We start from the raw sequence: 20,669 nt of genomic DNA on the forward strand, positions 1-20,669 counted from the left end.
GTACAGCTGGTGCAAGAAGTTATATTGCGCCAACCTGTATCTGGTGTTAATGACACCAGTCACACTGTCCAAACACAGGACTCGCCACCACTCTTCATTGATTGTTTTGCCCAAGTCCAACTCCCATCTCTCCCTGTATAAGCCCGGCTTTGGGCCCTCACTTTGGAATATGTAATACATCTTAGAGATACAGTTTATACACATTCCCCTGTCAAATTAGAATCTCCATGTAACTACATCTAGGTAGGGTCATAGATGGTCCCAATATTTGCCTTAAGAAAGATCTTATTTGGAGATAGCAAGAGAATGTTCTGTTAGGCAATTCGTATTTGTTCTTCATTTGCTCAAATAGTATATGCTGCCCCAATTTGTAACAATCCTCAATACACCTGATCCCCTTCTGGCACAGGTGTCCGGGATTTTATTATCCAGAGTCAAGGGTATTAAATTATTCTGGATCAGGGTCGTTTTGGGGAATGTCCCCACCTTCCATCCAATACACAGTTTTACTCTTTTCCATGTCTGGAGTACATGCTTTAGGATGGGGTTATCCATTTTTTTTGTGAGTAATTTGGTATCCACTATGGTATTTGGTATTCGGCTATGTCTTCACCTACAAAGTGTCCAATTTGTGCCCGTGAGGGAGGATCCCTCCCTCAAAGAATGAGGTGATAAACCTCGCTTGGGCTGCCCAGTTATACTTTTTGAAATCTGGTCATTTTAAACCCTGCAAGTTATAATCCTTTGTCAACCTTTCCATGGAGATTCTAGCTACTTTTCCATTCGACAGAAACTTTCTGACACATTTGTTGAGCATTTTCAAAAAACCCTGAGGCAATGAAATGGGTAATGATTGGACAAGATATTGGAGCCTTGGCGTCACTTTCATTCCAACAGTTGACTCTGCCCATCAATATGGCAGCATCCTCCATCTGACCAAGTCCTCCTCAATCTTCCAGAGCATAGGGTGGTGAAGAAGGCTTTTAGTATGCTGGCCTTTATCAATCATTGCATGGAATATAGGAGTTGGGAGGTGATGTTGAGATTGTATAAGACGTTGGTGCGGCCTAATTTGGAGTTCTGTGTGCAGTTCTGGTCGCCTAATTATAGGAAGGATATAAACAGAGTGGAGAGAGTGCAGAGAAGGTTTACCAGAATGTTGCCTGGGTTTAAGCATCTGGAGTATGGGGAGAGATTGGACAGATTGGGTCTTTATTCTTTGGAGCGTAGAAGGTTGAGAGGGGATTTGATAGAAGTATTTAAGATTATGAAAGGGATAGACAGAATGGATTGTGGATAGACTATTTCCGTTAAGAGGAGGAAAGTTTAAAACAAGAGGACATGAGTTAAGAATTAAGGGGCAGAGGTTTAGAGGTAACATGAGGGGGAACTTCTTTACTCAGAGAGTGGTAGCTGTGTGGAATGATCTTCCGGGAGAAATAGTGGCGGCGGAGTCAATTGTATTATTTAAGAAAAGGTTGGACAGGTATATGGATGAGAAGAAGATGGAGGGTTATGGGCATTGTGCAGGGAGGTGGGATTAGAAAGGGGTGTTTGGTTTGGTGCGGACTAGAAGGGCCTAATGGCCTGTTTCCGTGCTGTAATTGTTGTTATGTTATGTTAAGTTTGTACAAGTTGTGTAAGTCTTTATCTACTTTAATCTCCAGATATTTAATGCCTTGTTGGTACTACCCATCATCCCCGTTCATGTTGGTGGCATTTTTGAGTAAACCTGGTTTGAAGACATCCTGATACTTGCTGCAACCTCTTTTGAAGGTTTAGAAGTTTACTTAGACACTGAAGCTCTATCAATGGCAGCTTATTCTAGCGAGGTTATGGCATCTTGCACAACTTGTGAGCCTTAAGGAGGGATACCATCTTAAAAGAGAATAGTCTACAGTATCCGGTGCTCCCATTGTGGTCTCCTCTACATCAGAGAGACAGGATGCAGACTAGGAGATTGCTTTGTTCAGTACCTTGACTCTGTTTACTGCAAGAGTGTGGATGTCCCAGTGGCCACCCATTTCAATCTCGCATGTCTGTCCATGGTCTCATGCACTGCCAGACTGAGACTGCATGCAAATTGGAGGAACAATACCTCATCTTCCATTTGGGCTCTCTCCCACAATGGCTAATGGAGAAAAAGATCCTAAAAATATTTCAAAAGCATCTGGATTTGTACACAAGCACCATTACCTACAGAAGTTGGAAAGTGGCATTAGACTGAATGGCTTTTTATTCCCACTGGCATGTAATGGGCTCCATGGCCTCCTTGTATGATGTAATCTGAGTGCATGACTTTGCCTTTCTTCAGGATGCAGTGATACAGGTCACTAATTCTACCATTTTTCTGACCCAAGAACAACTAGTTTTTCAGGCCAGACCAGCAATTCAATTTAAACATTGTCAATGCAATGCAGTGCTTAGATATCTTTCTCACTAAGAAGTACATCTCAGAACCTTAAGATTATACTGATAATTGTACCTATTATTTTTGAATTTGATGGTGAAGAGGAGAAAAAAGAGGGCCAGGAGTATCCCACATGATAATAAGGTGCCCATCATTCCAAGTAGCACAGGGGACACGTGTTCAGCTTCAGACATTTTTTTCTGTCAAAAAATCAGGCATTATTTATACAAACATTATGATCACAATAAGCATTTAATCCTGATTACAACTTAAAAATGCATTACTGAACAATTCTGCAGACCGATATTTGTCCAAGAAAATAATATTAAACATAGATTTGATGATGTTGTGGAAGGCAGTAACAGAGATGAAGCATTTTTGCCCAATTCGAGTCTAACTTTTGATGCTGAGGCAAATTGCATTTCCCTTTATAATCTTTACATTATCATCATTGTGTGCACAATTAACAATAGCTTACATTTATAGACCTTTAAGTTTGGAGTATATCCTAAGGTATTTCACAGGGATGGAAAAAATAAACATTTAGCTAAAAGATTAAGTGTCCAAGTTTAGTTCAAGTTGTAGGTGTTTAAAGCGGTCACACGAAAGTGCTGGAGAAACTCAGCAGGTCATGCAGCATCCATGAGGAGCAAAAGGCAGTCCGAGCCTAAGGCCTTTTTAAGGAGTGCAGACATCTAAATAAGAAGGAGGGGGGGAAGGTAAGGGGAGGGGGAGGAGCACAGGCTAGCAGGTGATAGGTGTATACAAGAGGGAGGGGATGAAGGGAAAGGAGCCGAGGTGATAGGGAAATGGATCAGAGGCTGGGGGGAAAAAAAATCACTGACAGGGGAAGGGAAGGGAGGAGGAAAGGAGAACAGGAAAAAAAAAATCACTGACAGGGGAAGGGAAGAAAGGAGGAAAGGAGAACAGGTTAGCAGACACCGGAAAAGTCAATATTAATGCCATCCAGAAAATCACCCAGATGGAAAATCAGGTGGTGTTCCTCCAATTTACGAGTGGTCTTGGTGGGATAATACAAGAGACCATGGACAGATATACAAGTATGGGAATGTGATGTAGAACTGAAATGGTTGGTCACTGGGAGGTCTCTGTCACTGGTGCGGACAGAGCGAAGGTGCTCGGTGAAGCGATCTGCCAGTCTGCACCTAGTCTCTCCAATGAACAGAAGGCCACAAAGGGAGCACCAAACACAGTAAATCAGTCCTGTGGATACATGTGAAGTTTTGCTTAACTTGAAAGGCTTTTTTGGGGCCCCGGACTGTGGTGAGGGAAGAGGTGTGGATACAAGTGTTCCTATTTGGGGCCCCAGACTGTGGTGAGGGAGGAGGTGTGGGTACAAGTGTTGCACCTCCTGTTTGGGGCCCCGGACTGTGGTGAGGGAGGAGGTGTGGGTACAAGTGTTGCACCTCCTGTTTGGGGCCACGGACTGTGGTGAGGGAGGAGGTGTGGGTACAAGTGTTACACCTGTGACCACAGGAGAAGGTGCTGAGGAGCTAATCAGTGGGGAGGGATGAGTGCACAAGGGAGTCACAAAGGGAGCAGTCCCTACAGAAGGCAGAAAGTGGAGGAGAAAGGAAGAGGTTGGATCGTGGGATCCTGTTGGAAATTCCAGAGGACAAATGTATTGGAATGTAGAGGCTGGTGGGGTGGTAGGTGAGGATAAGAGAAACCTGTATTTGTTGTGTCTGGAGGGAAGAGGGGGTCTGGGCAGATGAACAGGAAATGGAGGAGATGCTGAATTGATGGTGGTGGAGGGGAAGCCATGTTTGTGGAAGAAGGCAGACATTTCAGAAGATCTGCACTGGAAAACCTCATCTTGGGAACAGATGTGGCAGAGATGGAGAAATTGAGAGAAGGGAATAGAATCCTTCCAAGGAACAGTGTGTGAGGATGTGTAGTTATGGGAAGTAGATGGGTTTGTAATATATGTCGGTGGAAAGCTTGCCTCCCCAGATGGAGATCCAGGAAGGGGAGAAACACGAAAGTCTGCAGACACGGTCATTGTAGTAAAAATCACACTGAAATGCTGGAGGAACTCGACCTCTTTTCAGCATCCATAGGAGACAAAAATATATTGCTGACGTTTCGGGCCTGAGGTGTTCTTCAAGGAATAAGCAGAATAATCAAGAAGCAGGAAATCTCAGAATTCAAACATTGGGGAAGGAATCCAGACCAACAGAAGGTGTGAATTGGATATGATAAGGAAAGAGGTAAGAATTTATCATGTTTGTGTGAAAGGAGATGGAATGGAGAGACAGAGATAGGGAAAGGTGATGGGGAAGATGGAGGGGATGTTTAACAAAAGCCAGAGAAGTCCATATTAATGTCATCCAGTTTGAGGGTGCCCAGTTGGAAGATGAGGTGTTGTTCCTCCAGTTTATGGGTGGACTCAGTCTGGCCGTGCATGAGACCATGGACAGACATGTCAGCAAGGGATTGTGATGGAGAATTGAAATGGGTGGTCACTGGGAGATCCACACTATTGCAGTGGACAGAGCTGAGGTGCTCAACAAAGCGATCTCCCAGTTGGCGTCCAATCTCTCCAATGTTGAGGAGACCATGGCGGGAGCACCAGATGCAGTGCATGACCCCTGCAAATTCACAAGTGAAATATTGCTTCCCTTGGAAGGACTGTATGAAGCCTCAAATGGTGCTGAGGATGGAGGTATGGGCACAAGTGGAGCATCTCCTGTGGTCATAGGGGTAAGTCCCAAGGGGACTATTGGTGGGGAGGGAGGAGTGGACAAGGTGGACACAGAGGGAGTGGTCCCTGTAGAAGGCAGAGAGGGGAATATGTGTCTGGTGGTAGGATCATTTAGTAGGTGGCGGATGTGTTGGATGTGGAGACTGGTGGGGTGGTAGGTGAGGACAAGAGGAATCCTGTTCTTGTTGCACATCGGCATTCAGGGCCTTAAACAGTCCTTCCAAGTGAAGCAACATTTCACTTGTATATCTGTAGGGGTCATCTACTGGATCCGCTACTTCCATTGTGGTCTCCTCTACATTGGAGAGTCTGGGAGATCACTTTGTTGAGCGCCTCATCTCTGTGTGGGTCTCCCAGTGGCCACCCATTTCAATTCCCCCTTGCTGACATGCCTGTCTGTGGTCTCCTACACTGCCAGACTGAGACAACCTGTAACTGGAGGAACAGCTCCTTATCTTCCTACTGGGCACCCTCCACTGGATAGCATTAATATTGACTTCTCTGGCTTTAGTTAACCCCCACCACCACATTTTATCCCATGGCCTTTCCCTATCTCTGCCTCTCCATTCCATCTCCTTTCACACAAACATGATAAATTCTTACCTCTTCCCTTATCATATCCAATTAACACCTTTTGTTGATCTGGACTCCTCCCCCATTGTTTGAATTCTGAGATTTCCTCCTTTTGGATTGTTCTGCTTATTCCTTGAAGAAGGGCTCAAGCCCAAAATGTTTGTCTCCTATAGATGCTCAAAATACCAGTTGAGTTCCTCCAGCATTTTGGTTTGATTTTACTAGATCAGAAAGAGGAGAGTGTTGTTGAAGATGGACCAGGTGAGTTTGAGATCAGGTTGGAAGATGGCCATTAAGTGAATGAAGTTGATGAGCTCATCATGGGTACATATGGCAGCCCCGATGTAGTCATCCATATTACGGAGGAAGAGTAGAGGGGCCTTGCCTGTGTAAACTTGTAGCATGGATTGTTCCACAAAGCCTACAAACAGGCAAGCGTAGCTGGGTCCCCTGTGGGCACCCATAGCTACACCTTTGATTTGAAGGAAGTGAGATGAGGTTAAGGAGAAGTTATTTCAAGTGAGGACAAGTTCTTCCAGGTGGAGGAGGATGGTGGTAGAGGGTGGAGAAAAAGGCGGAAATTTTTGATCTGCCTTCAACTCTTTAGCAGAAGCATCGGCGTCATTAGACAAGATGATCCAGAGTCACAAGCTTTGATAACCAAGGACATTTTTCAGTTCTATCCCTATATAAATAAAATGCAAAGCAAGCACTGGGGATTATGATCTGATCATATCTATTATCGTTCTTAGTGTGCGTATTCCCTCCTTGACCCCATAATATTATTAATCAGAAAATAAAATATTACAAGTTGATCAGTATTGCTATATCCTGACACAACCCACCACTTTGAGAACCAAATTTAATGGCAAAAATATGAAATTACTTCAAAGGGATATTTACCAAAGTATTTGAGTTATTGTGTTTCAGACTTACTAATTGAAGTTTACACAGCTGCTGTAGAAGTTGCATTCCATCTTCTGACCTCAGGCCTGGATCTGCGGTGCAGCGTGAAAAGCTGCAGAGAGCACTGCAGTTCAGCGTGCTTTCCATGACGGAAGGCATGTAGCTCAAGAGTTTTCAGCTCACCATTTTATGTTGGTTGGCATGATGTGTGCTGAAGTACTGCAGTTCATCACCAGATGGAAATTTTCACCCATCCTGGCAGATAGAAGGTATAAACCAAAAAGAAAATGATCACACATGAACTATTGTGCCCTTCTTAATAATTTTCAGATTTTCCTTTCCTTTCCTCTTCCACTCCTCTATTCTCGTGGAAGTGATACTTGGTGAGTTTCAGTTTCAGGAGTAGCAGCAAATCAGGTCCGAATCAAGTTGCACATTCTTGAACAAAGATGCTGAAAAATGTCAAAGTGTTTATTAAATCCTTCCCCAGATTAGGTAAAATGAGCCTGACAGGAATGTCTTTGCTGCAATCTAGCCAAGATCACTCACACTGTATGTGGGAACATCCAATGGGGGAATCAAAATGAGGGGGACATCCTATTTTTGTGACATGGATCGCGCTGGACATGATGTTATTTCACAGGACACTGATAAGACAGTTCGAAGACTTTATAATGCAGGCATGAATTTGAATTTTTCAACTGTCCTTTAAAACTAGATCCAGAATTTCATTTTGCATGTCACCACACAAGGGACCTTTAGCCCATTGAGTCCATGCCTATTCTCATTCTTTTATCCCTGTAGCCCATTAACTCCTTCTCAATTCTTTTGCCATTTACTGACATGAAGAAGTAATTTACAGCAGCCAAAGGTGACTTTGGATATGAGAAAACCAGAGGACCTAGCAGAAACCCATGCAGTCAGAGGAAGAACATAAAAACTTTATTCAGACACCTGAAGCACCTTAAGTCAGGTCCCTAGAGTGTAAGATAGCAGCACTAACTGCTTAGAGAGATTTCAACCATGAGAAGCATCTGTATTCTAACCAGTGCTGGCATTTTCTATATGAAAAGTAATGCTAATGGCATCTATGATGGACCCATGAAATCCAAGCATAAAGTGGGAGTTAAACAAAACAGAATGGAATTTTTTTTAAAAAATGGAGTTAAATAGAAAAGTCTGCGGATGCTGGGGTTGTAATAGAGGACACAAAAGGGCTGGAGAAACTGAGCAGGTCACACAGCATCTGTAAGATGGTGCCTTTGCCTCTCTTGCCAAATAATCATACCTTGATGAAGGGCTCAGTCCCAAAACATGGGTTCCTCTAGATCCCACATGGCCTGCTAAGTTTCTCCAGCATTTTGGTATATATATTCCTCTCCACGAAAAAAATGGGAGCAGGATTTAAATGAAAAAAAAACCAGCGTGGTTGTAATCAAAACAAGGGCTGCATCAAAGTATTAGTAGAGAAACCAATTCTAAACAAAGTAACTACATGGAATTGTAATTTATTCTTTAAAAAAGCCTGGAATGTAACACAAATAAATGATTGGAATACAAGAGCAATACGGTGGATTAAAACATCAGGAGGCATGATTTGCGTAGCAGTTACTGTAATACTGTTACAGCACCAGCGACCGGGATTCGACTGCAGTGCTGCTGTAAGGAGTTTATATGTTCTCCCCGTCTCTGAGTGGATTTCCTCCAGGTGCTTTGGTTTCCTCCCACCCATACCGGGGGTGTAGGTCAATTGGGTGTAATGGGGCGGCTCGGGCTCCTGGGCAGAAAGGGCCAGTTACTGTGCTGTAGGTTTAAATTTGGGGAAAAAATTATAAACTTAGGACAAAGGCTAAGAAAAAAAAAGTTATCAGCAGTATAAATTTAAAACTGTCACACAAACAGGTGTATGGTTGGAGTTAAGAATGGCGAGTTTTCTGACTCAGGCTTGAAGCAGGTTTGTGGTCATAAAGAAGAGTATAATTTGCCACAAACATTTACTACTTCTATTTCATTCTCTCTCTCTCTCTTTCTAACACATCTTCTGCTCAACTATTGAATCCTTACTGCCACTGTTTCTTTTACAACTTCTCAGGACCACCTGCTCTACCCTTACAGACTCACTGAGTGACATTCTCAATACAACATATCATTAAATAATAATTCTCCTCTCTCCATTTCACTATCTTCATCATGCACCATGGATTCAAGATATACGTTCTCCCAATCTAACTTACAGTTACAAAGGCAGAGATTACTGATCAAATGACACGAGTTGGGACCCCATCATGTTTGCTGGAAAATGTAAATACAATTTGTACAAAGCTTGTACCAGGAATGGTGATCATGAAACTGTCAGGTTGTATTGAAAACCCATCTGGTTCACTCATGTCATTCCATCTTTATCCAGTCTGACTTGTATTTGATCCCCAGAAACAAAGCAAATTCAAGGAGTCTAGGATGCTGTCTTGGGTAAACTTATACCTCTCATTTTGTTCGTTTTAGATTGGTCACAGTGTTTGAGCTACCGAAAGAAAATAGACACACACACCGAGAGCAGTTCAGATTATACAAATGTTTATTACAAATTCACACTACAATATGCAAGCCCTTCCCAACTATACTTATCAATGCTTGGACTGGTCCCAACTGCCGAAGCGAGGCAATGACTGCACACTTGTAGTAAGTTGTCAGGGCGCCGGTAGCAGCTTCTCCACCTCCCCTGACCAGGACGTTGGCTGGACTCCAGAAGTTCGTCTTGCTGAGAGATGTTGCCACCTCTCAGAGAGTCTCAAACTTCAGCAGCGGGACCATGACTTATATTACCCCAAAAACTGCTTACCCAAGCACCTATTCCCAGCACAGCAAGAAAGATAAGCTAGCAAGCTAGCATGCTAGGCTTCTAACGAATAACATAATTTTCAGCTTATCACTTTGAATACAATGGTTTATTTTGCATCAAGGCTAGACCTCTGACAGTCTGTGACCAAAACAAGCAGGAAGATTAAATGTTCTTGGTACCCAGATGTCCTTTCGTCAGATAACAGCATCTCTGGCCCCTCGGTGGAATTTAGCTTATGTCTGCTGATTCTAAGTCACAAGCAGGTTCTCAGCCTTGCAGAACCCAGAGCTGCAAGTTTAAAAAAACAGGTTCAAATCTTCCATTACAGATGCCCTCTGAAATAGCCCAGAAATGGTTCACTTCTGTGATGTGAGGTGGCTGATGAGGACAATCTCGGATGTGTACGCCTGGTGCAGCAGACCAGATGGTGCTTGATGGGGCAGGCAGGAGGGTCATTTGGGAAATGCAGTGCTCGTCCTGCTGTTCTGGCTGAGTTTCCACATGTTCCCAAAGGAATTCGGCATTCCAAATGTTCATTAGCCATTTTGCTGGGTCGTAGGCCAAGGATTGTCATGAGGAGGTTACACTTTTCAATGGTGGCTTTAAAGACCCTCTTAAAATCTTTCCTTTTTTCTTTGAGTAACTACTTGCTTTGGTTGAGCTCAAAATGGCTGTTTTGGGTATCTGGTGTTGGACACATGAATGGTATGAGCTTTAAAGCTGGGAGTACTGTCCTGGGAAAGGATCTCCACGGGGCTTGCTTTATCCTGCTAATGAGTTGAAAGTCTTCCGCAGACACAGGATTTGTACTTTTCAGTCCTCTTATACAATGTCACCATAAAAATTTGTGACAGGTTTGATATTTTGATGCAGTGTTAAACAGATACAATACACTCTGGCAATATTGCCCTACTTCAAAGCTTAAATCTAGCCACAACTTCCTGATTGATCAACAAGACAGGAAGGACATGAGAACAGATCCATGGTGCAAGGGGAGAAATGTGTCAAAGGGAAATGGATTGTGATATGAAAGTGTGAATTGCGGTTCTATCACTTGACACCTACCTCTTTGTTACATTTACTTAATGAAATGCCTGCAATCTATTATGATGGTTATTTGAATCCATGGGGAAGCAAAGCTACCAGTTTTCAGCTGCTTAGAAGTAACGCATGTTCTGCCAGCCCAAGAAATGCTGCTTTGTAACCTCCATTTGTTCCTAGATGGTCATATAGTCTGACTGGCTACTGGCATGTTTCAACTGTAACAATGGAAAACAGATTTCCAAGTCATATCATGGATATATGGATAGCATTTTAGTAAATAATTGTGTTGAGAAATTGTGTAGTAGAATGCACATATAGGCAGTGACAATCAATAACATCAACTCCTCACATGATACACACTTGTCAATATAAAATAATATTCCAGCTCTCTTTGTAGATTCCTGTTAATTCCAGTTTCATAATCTTAATTCAGTGGATTACCATTCACCATTTTATACTTTTTATATTTACTTCAATGTAGACAATAGTTAGGAAACAAATCCTTCAGCCCCTCTCATCCATGCTGACCAAGATACCTATCCAACTGAATCCATTTGCCTGCATTTGACCCATTTCTCCCTCAAGGGAAGTCATGCTGACTATCCCTGCCTTTCCGAATACATATTGTTCCTCAAAATCCCTACCAGTAATTTTCCAAGCACTGATGTCAGGCTCACTGACCTGCTGTTCCCTGGCTGTCCTTGCAACCCTACTTTAATGAAGGGACATTAGTTATCCTCGTACCTCACCTGTGGCTAACACAGGTATTTAATTATCTCTGCTAAGGCCCCAGCATGCTTCCAATTCGCTTCTCACAGTATGCTGAGATCCAATTGGTCAGACCATTGGGATTTGTCCACCTTTAAGCACTTTAACACAACCAACACACTCTCCTTTGAAATGTCAATATGGTTCAGGATATCACCGTTCTCTTCCCAAAACTCACTTGCGTCCATGTCATTCTCTGAATTTGTTGTGGTAAAGGAGCCCAAAGTATTTTGTGTGGTGGGCTCAGATTGACAAACCAAATAATTTCTGAGGGCCAGAAGTGAGAGATTCTATTTAAACCACACTCAACCAAAAGAAGACATTTTTAGAAGTGTGTGTGAAGACACTTATGGGTCCTCTACCGGCATCACCTACGGCTCCTAGAACGCTTCCATCAGGGCTGTCTCCGCTCCATCCTCAACATTCATTGGAATGACTTCATCACCAACATCGAAGTACTCGAGCTGGCAGAGTCCGCAAGCATCGAATCCACGCTGCTGAAGATCCAACTGCGCTGGGTGGGTCACGTCTCCAGAATGGAGGACCATCGCCTTCCCAAGATCGTGTTCTAGGGCGAGCTCTCCATTGGCCACCGAGACAGAGGTGCACCAAAGAAGAGGTACAAGGACTGCCTAAGGAAATCTCTTGGTGCCTGCCCCATTGACCACCGCCAGTGGGCTGATCTCGCCTCCAACCGTGCATCTTGGCGCCTCACAGTTCGGCGGGCAGCAACCTCCTTTGAAGAAGACCGCAGAGCCCACCTCACTGACAAAAGACAAAGGAGGAAAAACCCAACACCCAACCTCAACCAACCAATTTTCCCTTGCAACCGCTGCAACCGTGCCTGCCTGTCCCGCATCGGACTTGTCAGTCACCAACGAGCCTGCAGCAGACGTGGACATACCCCTCCATAAATCTTCGTCCGCGAAGCCAAGCCAAAGAAAAGAAAGATTAATAGTCAGAACATGTTCCAAACACCACAATGCCAATAATGTTGTCAACTCTGGCTAGTCCTTTTATGTAGTTGATAGAACAATTTGCTTGAAATTATTTTTGGCCTTTATCAGTCCTGGAAATTTAACAACAGTCTAAGTTAGTGGTTCTCACCCTTTGTCTTTCCACTCACATACCACTTTAAGTAATCCCTATGCCATCAGTGCTCTGTGATTAGTAAGGGATGGCTTAAAGTGGGACGTGAGTGGGAAGGGAAGGATGAGAATCACTGCTCTAGACCCAATTGTTACTGAAATATTTTGCTTGAGAAAAATTGTCATTGGCCCATTTCCTTTGGAGTTATGGACTGTGCACATAACAAATCAATAAGGTACAATTAAAACAGTGATTTCAACCTTTTTCTTTCCACTCACATCCCACCTTAACCAATCCATTACTAATCACAGAGCACCTATGGCATAGGGATTACTTAAAGTTGTACGTGAGTGGAAAGAAAAAGGTTGAGAACCACTGGTCTAAGTCTACATCCGAACAACAACGCATCATTAGTTCTAAAATAATCATTAATATACCTTCTGACAGCCTTAACTTGTTTCGTCTTTATGTCCACTTGGCTCTTTGGCTGCTATTAACATTACTCTTAATATTTTACAAATTACTGTAAAGACAGAACTTTGAATTATGTCCATTTTCCTAATATTCTATACACAGCACCATATAAATCATGGCTCCCCTTCTTGATCTACGGAAATTCACAATAACATCAACAGTACCAAACCCCAAAAGAATCTAGCCAGAATATACTAGTAATTTCCCACGGTTGGAAATATAATTTAAAACAAATTAAGTTGTTACTTTTCTCATTTTATTTCTCTTTAACTCTTAAACTTTCAATTTTCCAATATCTGTCAATCTTCAGAGACTGCAAGCAATGCCACTCTTCCACAACGTGTGAACAAGTGAGAGATCTCTGAACCTCCACTTTACCATTCTGGTCAGGTTCAATCACAGCGTCTACAGACTTTCATGTTTCACTCCCTCAATCACGGTATGACTAGTCCTTCAGTGTTCATTCTTTGCTACGGCAATGAACTGGGCAATGAAATTTGTGGCAATTAATCTATTGCTGCCAATATCAGGTAATTATTTGGAGAGATGAGAAACAACTTATAAATGTCATTTTGTTACTGTATCTTTGAAAGATGCAACTTTTTTTTGCAGGGAGTGGTCTTGGTGTTTCCAACCAGTTTTGACAATATGACAGTTAGAAGTTGAGAATGACGTTTGGATAATTTTATACTCTTATGTGAATCTTTATGTAGAGTGATGCCAAATTTAATGCAAGACAAGATGTGCTTTAGCTAGGTCAACTGAGATGTAAAATTATACAAATACATGGCAAGAAGGCAAACTGACCTGTTCTGCAATTTACTTATCACCACATAACATCCCCTTCTAACCTGGCCCCTGGAGCCATACCAGAGGCTTTGACAGAAAGATTTTGCATCTTATTCAAAGCATCTAACTTGTGTTCCGCTACAAACATGCTGTGAGCCACTCATTTTCAGTTCTCTGCCTCTAGACTGACTGGGATCAACTAATCTGTTAATCTGAGAATCAAGAGCCAACAAAATGCTGGAGGAACTTAGTGGGTCGAGTAGCATCCAAAGGGGGAAAGAAATTGTCAGTGTTTCAGGTTGAGACCCTGCACCAAGACTAAAAGTGAGGAGAGAAGACAGTTAGTATAAAGATGAGAGAAAGAGGGATGAGAGAGGGGTTGGTAAGGCACTGGTGGACCAAGGCAGGGTGAGGGATGATGAACAGAAGGCAAAGCAGATAGGGTGTCAGATGGATAATGTGGAAGCCGAGGAGCCAGGTTTTTTTTTTGTGGGGGGGGAGGGAAGAATGAAGGTGGAGTCTGGGCTAAAGGGCAATAAGCAGAGACATGGAGAAGTGGAATCTGATAAGCTAAGAAGGTGATAATGGAAGTCAGTCAGGGAGAGGTGAAGAGCAGATGAAGAAAGGTATGCAGTTGAAGTGTGTGGGAAGTAGATGGATGGAACCAGGAAGGAGACAAGAAGGAAAATGAGTAAAGAAGGGAAATGGTGAAGAATTGTGGGAAATGGAAGAAAAATGGGAAACCAAAAGTGACATAGAGGGAGACAGGTGACGCAGGAGGTAAAGGTTACCTGAAATTGAAAAATTCATTATTCTTACTATCCAGGCAAAATACAAGGTGCTTGTAAAGCTGAGAATCAAGCATTCATCCCTCTTTGTAATAAGGGAAGTCCTGAGACAGGATGGTCTCAGCATTAGTTCCTGGTGTGCCCCAGATAAAGATGTGAATGCTCATATTGTGCTGTACATGATGGCAGACAGTCCAGCCAAAAACAAGAAGGATCAAAGATGGTGGAATGTAGAGGAAGAGATTTGTAAGTAGATACAGTATAAGATAAAACTAAAGACTATAGATTCTGGAAATCTGAAGTAAAACAAAAAAAAAATCAGTTAGGCAGCATTTTAAAAAGATAACCAGAAATAGCCTTTCAGGTTGATAAAGTTTCAGGTTATTCTCTTCACAGAACCTATCCCACACATTGAATATTTCCAGAATTGAATGGTCTATTTTGAGCAATGGGCCAAATCCTTTTGAAAACTTTAGAAATATACAAAATGGTTAAAAAAAAACATGTAGGAAGCTTCATCCAAGCCCAAAATGTATAACATAACATGACAATGCAGACCACTACCCATAGTAATCAAACATGCTTTCATAAAGTACCAACAGTACCAAGAGATAACAGGTCTTGGATTCCAAAGCACACTGATGAGCAGCGATCTGGTTGAGCAAATAGAGCTGAACACACAGTGCAAGCAACCTCTTCCAAAAATGAGAAAATACCATCAGCGGAATGTAAAACCTAGTACTACAAAAGAAGTTTGTTTGTTGATTAATTTCTTTTGGCAGATCATTAATTATCCCTTGTAGAATTAGTCAATTAATAACTTTTTCAGAAATATAAATATTGTTGTTTTGATAATTTTCTATTCACAGAGACAAATTAAATTGAATGAAATTAAGAAATGTATAATTAATGAATTGATATGAAATAGCGACTAATTAATACGTATCAACATTGAAGGTAAATGACCAGTGAGGAAAGATGATTACAGACTTAATATTGGATTTGATAGAAAGTTTCCTGTCAGAACATTTCTAAAGTAGAAATGTTTTCCATTTCCAAGACAAGTAAAGGAGTGAAAGGAAACAAGGGTGGGGGGTAATGACAATGATAAGCCCCTGATTCTACTTAGCACCAGTGATTTGCAACTTTAGAAAATCCAGCCTATAAATGCACTGAAGTTCAGATAGGATGTGGTGTCTAATTTCTCGGAGTAATCTCTTCACTGAAGGGGTTACCTGGACCTCTTGACCCAAACACCCAGCCATCCCAAATCCATAATTACACTTCTACCATAGCGTCCATTACAAGAGTATCTCATCAGCTAAACGTAGGAGAAACATACACTAACAGTAGCGCACTCTGTGAACCTCAATGTATCTGAGGTGACATCTTCAGAATTGATTACAAACACTATGCACTTTGTTATAAATCCCCACGCTGTCAGGACTCACATTTATATTGATCATTAAGAATTCTATATGGGGGGGAGTCACCTGCATTCATTATTATCCTTTTTATTATTTTATTTATAATTACAGTGGGGCCCCTATATGATCCAAATATGGCTGCCATATCTTAATAAATACATCATATTTGTTCTTTAAATTGTATGTAATTTTTCCCCCCATAGGTATGCAACTATTCATCTCAGCAGTCCATTTTGCTATGAGGGGAGTCAGACTTCCAAGTAATTGCCATGTATTTTTTAGCCACAGCAAAGGCTATTTTAACAAATTAAATTTAGAATTTGGTCAATTATTACATTTCAATTAAATTGCCCAAAATATAAAGCTCTGGTTTGCCCATGAAGGTCACCCTGCTATCCTTGTTAGTATTTCAGTAATATCTAGCCAGAAAGGTCTCATCTTCACACATGACCACCACATAGCATGCAAGAACATTCTTATTTCTATCCCACACCGAAAACACATTTCCGATATTTCAGATTTTGATTTATGTAACTTCTGTGGTGTGAGATATAATTAGTGTAGAAAATAGTACATCTTAGTTATAAATTTAGGTGTATTCCCCAGCCAAATGGTTCGTTCTATTTCACTAATTTCAAGTGGGCCCCCATTTTTATCTTAGGAACGATCTTAGCTGGAGAAAACAAAAGAAAGTCCAATTAGGCACTCCGTATTTATTTCTTAATTGTTCAAAAGGCACAAGAGGTCCCTCCATGTAACAATCATCAACACATCTTATTCCTTTATCACACCATGAATTCAAGATTCAAGATTCATGGTTCAGCAGTACATTTTTTACATAAAGGTGTTCTTAATGATATACCAGTTTTTTTACCCCAATATATTAATTTCTTGCCATATTCTAATCATGTGTATTAATATAGGGTTATCTGTCTTTTTAGTTATTAACAACATTCTAGTGAATTCAATCCCATTCATATCCAAGACTGTCTTCTTCAAAAAAAGGGTGATAAAAATCTTGCTTGTGCAGATAAATAGTATTTCTTAAAGTCTTGAAATCTAAGTCCTCCTAACCTAGAGGCCCACGTTAGCATTTCCAATAACATTCTCAGCACTTTGTTATTCTATAGAAATTGCCTTATATAATGATCCATTTGTCTGTGGATCAAGAACTTTTTAACAACCATTTGCAGGTGCTCATTATTCCCCTACTCTCACACTTAGCCACACAGGGCTATGTGTTGAGCCCAATGTTATATTCCCTTTATACTTACGACGGTGTCTCCAAGTATTCCTCTAATACCATAATAAAATTTGCAGATACATTGAGGTTGGGCTCATTTCAAGGGGCGATGAGTCAGCCTATAGGGACAAAGTCCACAGACTTTCAGTGTGGTGCTCAAAAACAATTTGGTATTGAATTCCTTGAAGATGAGAGAGTTCTTAATGGATTTCAGGAAGAACAGTATGGCCCCAGCTCTGTTGAATCTTAATGGGGACTGTTTGGAAAAGGTCATGACTTTTAAGTTTCTGAGAACATATTTGGCTGAGGATCTTTTTTGCACTATTAATACCACTGCTATAGTCAAGAAGGCACATCAACATCTCCATTTCCTGAGAACGCTTAGGAAAATCAATCTACAGGAGAAGTTATTGATGTCCTTCTATCGCTGCTCTATTGAAAGTGCTAACGTACTGCATTCCTGTGTGGTTTGCCAGCAGCAGATAAGAGGGATCTTCAAAGGGTTATCAAAATGGCCCAGAAGATCATTAGGTGCTGCTGGCAAACCACACGAGAATGCAGTACGTTAGCACGCTTTCAATAGAGCAGTGATAGAAGGACACCAATAACTTCACTCTTGCTGTATTGGAAAGCAGCCAATATTCTTAAGGACTCTACTCACCCAGGCCATCATTTGTTTGACCTATTGGACTCAAGTAGATGATACAGGTCCATTAAATCATGGACGAACAGACTAGAGAACAGTTTCTATCCCAGAGTCATTCGAAAATTAAACTCTGCCAATTAGTGTATTTGTATTGTTTTAATGTTATTTTTTTCTTGTTTTTTTGTATGTTGTATTTGTAAGTACCGTGGGTCATGTTTTTTTTTTAATATGTTGTTTTCTTTCACAACAACAATAAAGTACTTTCTTACAATTCAATAATTTAAAGAGAGATGTAGGTAATATGATAAGTAATGATTGAAAAAGATACTGTAATCTTGGCATCCCTTTCATTTTAATACAATTTACTCTTCCAACTAGAGTAATCAGCAGGTATTTCCATTTTTATAAGTCTCGGGAGTGTAATTAAATGTATATGTTCTGTAAGTTATTATCTGTCATTATTTCTAAATATTTGATTCCACCTATCTTCCATTTAAATCTACTACCTTTTTGATAGCTTCCATAATCAAAATTTTTCATTGGCATTATCTCACTCTTGTCCATATTTATTTTATAACCTGATATTCTTCTAATTTTTCAAATGTTGTTTGTAATTTTATCAAGTATTCAGCTAGATCAGACATATATAGTAGGGCATCAGCAAATAAACTAATTTTATGTTCTTCCTGTCCAGCTTTGAAGCCATTAACGTTCAGATCTCTCCTTATAATCTCTACCAGTGGGTCAAAAGCTAGGATAAAAAGTGCCAGAGACAGAGGGCATCCCTGTCTACTTAACCAATCAAGGTAAAAACTGCTGACATCTGATTGTTGGTTATAATTTTGGCTTGTAATTTATGGTAAAGAATGTAAATCCAATGGAAATTTTTAAAAATTGTTTTAAATAAAAAAGACCATTCTAATTAATCAATTGCTTTTTCTGCATCTAAAGAGATGCTTATGCTTGGATTCAACTTTGATTTTGCCCTATGTATTATGTGAAATAGTCTACTTAAACTATTTGAAGAATGTCTTCTTTTGAGAAATTCCATCTGATCAGAATGTATTAATTTTGGTAAATATTTTCCCAATCTAATAGCTAATGCCTTTGCCAATATTTTAAATCTACATTCTGTCTCCACCTTTCTTGAGTAGAACTGTAAATATAACAGTTGAAAAAGATTCTGGGAGGTATGGGTCTCCACCACCCAGTCCAATACATGCATCATAAGAGACATCAATAACTCTTTAAATTGTTTGTAGCACTTTGGAGGAAATCCATCCTCCCCTGGAGATTTGTCACCTTATAAAGTACCCAAGGCTTTTTTTGTTCTCTTGTGAAAGAAGCATCTAAAATCAATTTGTGGTCTATTTTTTAATTTTGCAAATTCAACATTTGTTAAAAATTCATCCATCTCATTTTCATCTCTTAATGATTTCATATAATATTGTCTAAAAGCATTTATTTCTTTTTGATTATGTGTTATAATCAGTCTGTTTTTATTGCAATTATCATTCTAGAACAGTGGTTCCCAACCTTTTACTTTCCACTCACACACTCAAATGGACTTAGCTTGCAAATTATTGAAGAATGAGTACAACTGCTGATCCAGAAACTACATACCACTTTAAGTAATCCCTATGCCATAGGTCAGTGGTTCCCAACCTTTTACTTTCCACTGATATACCACTTTAAGTATTCCCTATGCCATAATGTTCTGTGATTAGTTAGTGATTGCTTAAGGTGGTATGTGAATAGGAAGGGAAGGTTGAGAATCACTGCTCTAGATCCAATTATTACTGAAATATTTTGCTGGAGAAAAATTGTCATTGGCCCATTTCCTTTGGAGTTATGAAACTGTGCACATAGCGAATCAATTTGGAATGATTAAAACAGTGGTTTTCAAACTCCTCTTCACTGTTCCATTTATCCCATTAACATTAAGACTAATACATTTTAACATTCCATCCATATTGATTTTTCAACTAAAACCTTTATAGTTGTTTAAATAATGCAGTGATCTTTCCCCTTTAAAAAAAAAACACATACAATGCCCTTGCCCTGACAGTGACGTAAACAAGAAATCCAATGAGAAAAGCCCACTGAATTTTGAGGAAGAACTACCCCTCCCTTTAGTGCCATCTTTTACAGATACTCCTCTCCAGGCACCATAATCCTCCTTAAAATGGAGTCTCCACCTTGCTACTATTTTTCCTTAAAGTTTTCTCTTTTCTGAACTCTCCAGGAACATTTCAATAAAGTTTACTTTTCAACAATGAATACAAGACAGTTTTTAAAAAATACAACTTTTCCAGTCCATTGTAAACATTCTTCAGTCTTTCTCTTTGGCAGCTTTAGTCTTTTCATAGTCCTCCACCTCATTATTAATCTTAAACAAATACAATTATCTCTGCTATTTGACCCTCAGAGTCACAGTGTATATCATTAAATATTTCACGTTTTCGGAACGCAGTTGTCTTTTTACATTAAACTCCTTCCTTTGCTTAATCAAAGTAGGACTAAAAATCTTGGTAAAATAGCATTTTATCTTTGGTCAATCTCAGGTGGACCATTATTTTGCTTAGAGTATTCATCTGCTGCTCCAAGTCTTACCAGGACCTGTTGTGGTCACTGATCACCGGCTCTCTTGGGTTCCAGGGTCTGGTGAGCCTTTTTAATGTGCAATTTTTTCTGAATTTGTCTTCTCCCAACACTCGCAAGATCCATGTTTTGAAGAAGTTCACCAGATCTCTTTCCTCGATTCTTTCTTTCAATCCAATAATGCACATTATTTTGTCTGCTAAAATTCTCCATGTGGTCGATCTTGTCCAGCAGACCTTGTCTGTCCGACTCCCATTACTTTGCATCTTTCTCCAAAGCTTTTAGCTAATCTTGTGTTTTACCAAGTCTTTTTCAGCTTGGGATATTCTTTCCATTAAATCTTCAAT

General features: G+C 40.5%; 1 protein-coding gene across 1 annotated transcript in view; it reads right to left on the reverse strand.

Annotated features, from left to right (window-relative positions):
- Nucleotides 1-20,669, reverse strand: part of gpr156 (G protein-coupled receptor 156) — a 60,456-nt gene that overhangs the window by 28,506 nt on the left and 11,281 nt on the right. Inside the window, exons 2-3 of the mRNA XM_069888485.1 lie at nt 6,645-6,869; nt 2,486-2,610 (exon numbers count right to left, since the gene is read on the reverse strand). Coding sequence (XP_069744586.1) covers nt 2,486-2,610; nt 6,645-6,773 — 254 coding nt within the window. The 5' untranslated portion in view covers nt 6,774-6,869. The remainder of the gene's footprint in view (nt 1-2,485; nt 2,611-6,644; nt 6,870-20,669) is intronic.

The sequence above is a fragment of the Narcine bancroftii genome, chromosome 7, assembly GCF_036971445.1.
Source record: "Narcine bancroftii isolate sNarBan1 chromosome 7, sNarBan1.hap1, whole genome shotgun sequence".
Classification (NCBI taxonomy): Eukaryota; Metazoa; Chordata; class Chondrichthyes; order Torpediniformes; family Narcinidae; genus Narcine; species Narcine bancroftii.